The following is a 7,861-nucleotide window of genomic DNA, read 5'->3' as shown; positions in this document are numbered from 1 at the left end:
TCGACCCAGTAAAAATAATGAGTGGTATTATTAGAGCATCATACAGGTACCTTTTTAATAGAAGTATGTTTCTATCTGTTATAAAACATTGTTTAATATTACTGGAAAAGATTTTCTAGAAAGGTTTTTCTTTTCACCTCACTTAAAATAATGATGTTGAAATGGGTTTTTGAGACAATAATTCGTGGGAGTAGTTTCTTACGTAGAGCAACTACTAATTAGGGCGCCTCTGATATTTCTATTCTCCAGGCTCCAAGTTAAAAAAAATTTGCCTCTAGATGAAATAAAAAAAAATTTAACCCATTAATGTCCCACTGATGGGCAAGGGTCTCCTCCCGTAATGAGGGAGGGGTTAGGCCTTGAGTCCACCACGCTGGCCGAGTGCGGGTTGGGGACTTTGCATGCCCTCAATAAATGTTTTAAACAAATTTTTAGGCATGCAAGGTTTCCTCACGATGTTTTCCTTCACCTTTGGAGCATGTGATAATTATTTCTCATACACACATAACTTCGAAAAGTCATTGGTGTGTTGCCTCGGGTTTGAACCTGCGACCACTTGCGTGGGAGGTGTCAACTTATACCACTCGGCTATCACTGCTCTATAGAGGAAAACATGTTTTTTCTTAATGATGTCAAAGAAATAAACACGGGCGCCTAACTAGTCGTTGATGAGCAAAACCAAAGTTCAGAGTCTAAAACGCTCAAAAAAAAATTGCAAAATTAAAACTTCTCTTCAAACAAAACAAAAAGTATACTTACGTATGTGTATTATACAGTATACACGCGTGTATACTCACATAATGACTGTACATCTAACCACAATGAGTTCCTAATAGATGTTTACCAGACGACATTACCTCTCAAATCTGAATTAATTGAAAGGGTCGATACTCAGCGTAGCAACGAACAGAAATCGTACTGATTTATTATGTAAGCAAAGTTGTACGGAATTTGAACAGGATTTGCATATGTAACGTGAAATTTTGTTGGTAAAGTACCGACCTCTGTAGATTCTATGTTATTTATTGCTATTTGGAAGTATAACATTACCTAAGTTTTATTTGGAGCGTAAAGTACGTAGTATTGGAATTAAATTACTTTTGCTGTTCGCGGTTTACGTTATATTTGTACACATGTTCGAACTTATTTAAATTGGAGGTAACATTACTGAGGAACCGTATTGCAAATTGAATGTCTTGTTTGACTAATAGAAGTATAATGACTATACTTGTTTTAAACTTACATGATCAATTTCCCCAAAATTAGTAACGAAGGGTCCCATTTTACGACTGTTATAGCTAATAAGACATATTTTTCGCCAAAGTACAGAGAAAATAAATGAACATTTTAAAGTAAAGTGTAGGCGAGTTCTATGTTTTTATCAGTGCAGATATTTTTGTAGATATGTGATTGATTAATTTATATGTTAAGCAAAACTTTTGAAATTACAATTCAACCCATTTACCATTTTCTATGTTTTCTATTTCCCTAGTTTACTTCCGTACAAAACTAGCACAATAATCTTATAAAGAATCCATAAACTAACACTGGGATTGTGTCGACTGCCCGTGAATCATAAATATCGAATGGTTTGTGGAGATTTACGACGTGAATCGGGGAAATTTACTTCATTTTCTGTATAGTCACGGAAACAAAATATAAACAAAGGATTTCTAGGTTTTACCTTTCTCAACGCTAGGAAAATAATCTGATTAGACATTAAAGAAAACTGTTCATGTATTAATCTTGAAACTCATAATCAGTATATGAGATAGTCATAAGAGATAAGATAGTCAAAAGACCTTAAATTACTTATGTTGCTCCATGATCTACAAAATAGAACTATGGATTGACACAAAGTATTCTTCAACCCTAAAGTTACATGACGTTCGAAAACTAAGTTATTTAAATGGGCATCTATGTGGCATTTTAGTCTATATTACTTTATAATTAGTTACACGGAATTGGTAAGACAAAAAAAATCCATAATCTAGTTCTTTAACTATTTAGTAACCACAGACCACAAACCTATATTAACATTTTTAAGATGGTCTTGTCAAATACACTACTCTTACAAAAAAATAAATAAATTGTATTAACAATCTTATCAAGAAATCCAGTTGTCATGAATAATAAACATTTATTTATCAGTTTACTTCATTTAGTAAACATAATTTAAACTTGGCTATAAACGGCAGCATATTAAATGGTTGAAATGCTGTCACAGTGATAAACGATATAATTCAGAGATAGTAAATGAAATTCACTCAAATCAAAATTATTTGTATTTCAGAATATATTAACTGCTAATTTATAACATTAAATTAATATATACAGAAGATAAACAGTTTTATATCCATCTACTTGTTATTCATATGAGACTAGCTGATATTACGAACATGGAATGAACATTAGCAGGTTTCAAATATACCAGAGTAGAAGCAAAACATATCGACGACATTTGTTATAACATGTCTATTCAAATCAGAGCGCTTCGACATCGTAAATTCTCATTGCTGAAACAAGAAAACATAAAACATTTTTCTTTTTTTCAACAAAATTCAGAATGATGTATGCGATAAGTATAATATTCTTTCAGCATTATTATGAAAAGATAAAAATCTAGCTCCGAGCCTGATTTCAGAAATCATAAAATATCTAGATACCAAAGTAAGATACACGGCTATTTGCAGTTTATCATTTATGCAAAAGCTTAAAGTCTACTGAATAGGATTGGAGTATCACGGTATTCATAAGCTACGGGCTTACAATATTTTGCCGTCGCTGCATATGCATTTCTGCAATTTTTAAACATTTTACATTAGTGTTCACATAGAGCTCGGACTCAAAAGTAATAACTTTTTCACTCGTAATAGAACATAATAAACCGCGCGTAGTTAAAATTTTGAAAATATAATTTAATTAGCTGCTACTTGTTTAAATAAAGTCATGGTATTTTCTGTTGCCCTCAGACATTTAAATACATAAAAACATACCCGCAATCATGATGACTGTATTACATATATGCGGTATTATGTACTACATGTAAAACAAATGTTCAACGCGTGTTTCGGCATATTTTTGTACTGAAAACATGTGATTTTATAGCAACAAGGAAAATGTTTAACCTTTTCATAGCCATACAAATAGTAATAACAAAAATGCTTATTAATGAGTTCTTCATTCACAGAAACTATTAATATTTTTCTTAGTGGTGCATTACTGATAATTTTTTTAAGATTGTTATTGGCCAAACTTGTATTTAAATTACTCAAGCTACTGAAATACCTTTTTAAAGCGACTGTTAATTAATAACAATTAGAGAGGCGATATCCTACTACCATAAATATTGTATAAAAATCTGATCTGCGCCTTTACGTTTTAATATAAATCTCTTGATACTTAATATTACTGACTGTAGAGAATCGCTCTACAGTACTTACAACCAAATAACTAAACCCAAGTGATGAAATCCAAGCAGTAACGTTATACAATCGGGGCCCACGCCTTTTGCAGCGACGTTTGATGAATGCGTCTGCTCGTCTGTACGTCGCGTTGTGTGAATATCAAACATCATATAATTGCACACGGTCCTATACGCGATACAACTATTAAAGTGATATTGATTTCTGCGGTATTGAGTCTGTAATACGGTTTGATGTTTACAGAATTGCATGTAATATCCTGTATTGATATTGATATTGTGAAGTATTGATTTATTGCCTTAATAATATTTATTTGCAATGTTCAATAAATGCCTCGAGATATATGCATAGTTATTGAAACAGAGATAAAGGTTCATGATCTTACTAATATGTTGTTTGTCACGCAAATAGTTGACGATAAAAAGCACTTTGAGATAAGATTGATACAATATATTATTATGTATATGTTCTTTACCTATATCATAGAGTACATTTTCTACAAAAAGTGTAGTTTCATGAAACCCACAATTTTAGAGGGAACTTACTTGTAATATGACCTCTTCAATATTTCAATTCATTCACGTAATTAACCTCATCAAACAAATGAAATGAGAAATTCATGTCTGATCGTATCAAATCAAATCAAAAACCAGTCAGTCTTCAAACAACTTTTCTGCTATAACAACATGTTCTACGTCAACGATTTTAAAATATCACCAGCAGTTAAACCTAACAAATATACAAAACCTGAGTTTATTAATATGCTAAAACCGAAAACACCGTCAATTGATTTGCAATACTCCTTAGTTGTCGCTGCAAAGCCGTTAATAATCTTCGCATCTTTTTTCGGAACACAAGTTATTCGATACGAGAAAAACGACATTAGTAAGACAAAATGGTTGAACAAGTTCTACAGTTTGTTAGCTGTTGTAGCGTATCTTGCCATCGCTTTATTAGTGAGACCTGCAAGCTGGCGATACACAAGGGTAGATCACCCATTAAACATCCTGACCAAAACTTTCGGAGTTGTCAATATCTTACAAGCAATTTATTCTACTTTTATTATTTCATTGTTTTATTCCAACGATTTAGTTCGTTTATACAAAAAGATTGACGAAATTGATAATCATTTTCGCTCCGCTAAATATGTTTTTAAAAGGAGACGGATAATATCAGTGTTGTTTCTCCTACTACCTATTATTCAAGCGCAAGGCACATTCTGGATGAACAAGTTTCAAGTACAAAATCTTGGAGGACTTTTAACGTTGTTTTTAGTAACGCTTCAAGGAGCGGAAATTTCTTTCATTAGCTTAAATATTTTTATAAAACATCTGAACCTGAATAAGATATTGAGGAAAAGAGTTGAGTTGACGATATCGCATCATAAGGACGTCGTGTTTCGAGAAACTGCTGGCAACTATATTATTAACGTAAGTGCACTCTGAAATGGTAATAATTATAAAATTAGCTGTCTATAGCTAATTTTATAATCCTGCGCCAAAATGTCTTAATTCTAAGGTAAAATGCGTGTCCGCGTTTATTCCTGTATTCTATTATTATAACTACATCTGATAAACAGATAAGTATACCAAAGGTTTTAAGGAACCTCCGCAGATAGATAGATACTTTACTTATTCTTTTTTTATATTACAGGTTATCACTAAAGAGCCAGTCATTATACAAAGGAATAATCAGAAGTACTGTTGGTTTGAATTAATGCAAATATACGACAAATTAGCTGACTCCGTTCAACTTTTTAATAAAATATATAGTGGTCAGGTAAGTTTATTATTCAGACAACATTAACAACATTTGATATGAATAGTATACTAAATCATTTTTCCTTTTCTAGGTATTTATGATGTTCTTCGCCTGGCTGCTGTGTACGTTACTTATATTTTGTCGAATAGTTTCACCCTTTATTAAGGTAAGTTAACAGTATATGTTCAATGCTACAAGGACTTATTTATTTTCACTCATATTTTTTCCTTCAAACTGACACAATGGTAAAGCGATTGCCATGTTTACACATAATTCATAGGAGTTAAAAAATCATGATTGAAAAGACTTCGTTAGAACACGCTTGTGCGAAAGATTTTTTGTTTAAAATTATATCGTTCCCGTGACAAACGAAAAATACATATTATGATCGATGTCTATGAAATTGTATTTGTGACATAGGTACAAACGTATTTCACTAAAATAATACAGTTACAAAAGTACCGATAGTATCTTATTTTTGTTATCATTATTTTAATAATGTTCTTTATTTCAGAACACAAATGGCTTTGTATATTCATTCCACAGTGACATCTACGTGTACGCGTGTTTTAACTATCGCCCACTGTTCTTGGCAATACTTTGCCAGATGTTCATCATAGAAAGGAACAAGACTTTATCATTGCTGTTACAAGTTTTATTGGTGCCAGGAAAAGGTAAGATATTTAAATTTATTTAATGATTTTAAATGATTAATTAATTTGTTATTGATAATAATAATATTCAGATTTTTAGATCCTGTTCGTGAACGTTCTTAGGTCTTTCTACGTAGGTAATTGTAGCTTAATGTTTTACTTATAGCACTAATCGTATCCATCTACTATTTTCAATAGCTACAACTTTTTCTACTTTTGAAGCGATCTGATCTTACACATTGTTTATATCATAAATTACTTGATCGTAAGAAAACGGATGACATAAAATACAAAAAAATAGACATTCAAGTATATCGAACTTTGAAAGCTTAGATCCAGTATGAAGCCGTACAAGGTCATTAAGAAGATAGGTCACATGGCTGCCAAAATACATTACATTTACTAACGCTTTTTTTTCAGACGGCGCGTACTTTAACCAAGTGGAAACAATGATAATGTTAGTCAAAGCCCGAAAACTAGAGATTTATGCAACAGAATTCACAATAAACATACCAACTGTCATGAAATATGGAGGTCAAATAATATCGTTTACATTAGTAATGATACAGTTTTTCTATAAGAATGTATTATTCGAGAAAGCCCACACTAATTAGGAGGAGTATTGTTCAATTTCTGTGAATTATTCATTCAAGGCAATTGTGCTTCGACTTCAGACGAGTGGTTTGACCTTGACCTTGTATTGTTTGGGCTTATCTTATTCAAAGCCGGTGTTTTCTTAACTTAAACAAGGATATAAACAGATTTTTGACAAACATTTTAAGTTTCTGGAAGTGCGCTAGTTAATAAACGTTAACCGTTTAAACAGTTTTTTTGTTTTAAGATACTACCAACAGTTAAATTCAACGTTGATCAATTTTAAGTAAATGGTTCTAAAATATATGAAAAACAAGTCAATCAAAACGTTATATTCTTTTACCAGAGATTATTTTTTTATGAAAAAATGTAAGACGACTGCACTTAAAAACTTAAAAGGTTACTAATAACAAACCTGTGTAAAAATATTTTCTCTACAAAGATTAGACTTCGTATTGAGTATCATAATCATAACACAAAGCAACAATAATGTTATCCAATTAAAATTCAACCATCTCAGTAAGTTGGTTTGGGTAACTGACCCCGTCAGTATTTTACGTACAATTCTCGAATTGCTTGTCATTGACAATGACAGCTAAGCAAATAATTGACCTTCAGGCATCTCATAAATTTTCATAGTCGCTCAAGTGGTGAGATACTTTGCAAATTTCCACGAACACTTTCGCAAGTGACAGCCTAGAAATATGATTTAGTCGAAACCACGCCTTTTGATGTTCAACTCATTGAACATTATAATAGTTAGACGTACCGCGCTTGATTAATTATAATAATATTCGATAATTATTAATCAAACGTAATTATAGCTACTGTCTTAGTTCTAATCAATGATAGTTACGTTCATTTGTGGATGAAACGACAATAAAAGATTTTTTATTTTATTTATTTCTGCAATAAAAAAATAATGGTGTGGTTTTTACTTTGCTAATAATAATTTAACATTGCGACGCATGATAGCGGTAAAAATATTTTTTAAATAAAATTACTTAGCCTTGAAATATAAGCCCCAAAAATTTCTGTGATAATAAACATTGGCCAGAAACACCAAAGTTAACTCAAATTGATGAATATTATAGTAACACTCAAAAATGTAATTATTAATATGAAAAATCCGAGTTAGATTGTATCAGTGAATCAACTAATATTTTATAGAAAAGTCGGGTCTATCGAACAAGATGATAATGCGTGTTGCTAATCTTTTATTAAAATATCTTTTGATAACGAGGACATTTTTTAATTCTGTGTCTGTTCTAAATAATAAAAAAGTATAATATTAACGACAACTTAAACTTCTCTGTACTAAATAATAAATAATTAAATATTAGTTATTGGATATATTATGAAGACGTATTTAATCAAATAGCTCGCTGTATCCATCTCAAAACTATAGTTAATTTAATTGCATACTTG

The 7,861-nt window shown here is 31.2% G+C and overlaps 1 protein-coding gene across 1 annotated transcript; it reads left to right on the top strand.

The window, feature by feature from the left end:
* Window positions 1-5,141: 5,141 nt before the first annotated feature.
* Window positions 5,142-6,453, top strand: LOC142976807 (uncharacterized). Its single transcript, XM_076120375.1, has 4 exons — window positions 5,142-5,204; window positions 5,278-5,352; window positions 5,701-5,860; window positions 6,260-6,453. Exons 1-4 carry the CDS (start codon window positions 5,142-5,144, stop codon window positions 6,451-6,453), a joined length of 492 nt encoding a protein of 163 aa, XP_075976490.1.
* Window positions 6,454-7,861: the final 1,408 nt, after the last annotated feature.

The sequence above is a fragment of the Anticarsia gemmatalis genome, chromosome 11 (genome assembly GCF_050436995.1).
Source record: "Anticarsia gemmatalis isolate Benzon Research Colony breed Stoneville strain chromosome 11, ilAntGemm2 primary, whole genome shotgun sequence".
Lineage (NCBI taxonomy): Eukaryota > Metazoa > Arthropoda > Insecta > Lepidoptera > Erebidae > Anticarsia > Anticarsia gemmatalis.
The sequence above is the reverse complement of the archived record's forward strand: the minus strand, read 5'-3'. Positions and strand labels throughout refer to the sequence as shown.

Coding starts and splice junctions, on each gene's coding strand:
- LOC142976807 (XM_076120375.1), top strand. CDS start 5,142: ATGCAAATATACGACAAATTAGCTGACTCCGTTCAACTTTTTAATAAA. Junction 5,205..5,277: donor ATAAAATATATAGTGGTCAG/GTAAGTTTATTA, acceptor TTCCTTTTCTAG/GTATTTATGATGTTCTTCGC. Junction 5,861..6,259: donor TTTATTGGTGCCAGGAAAAG/GTAAGATATTTA, acceptor CTTTTTTTTCAG/ACGGCGCGTACTTTAACCAA.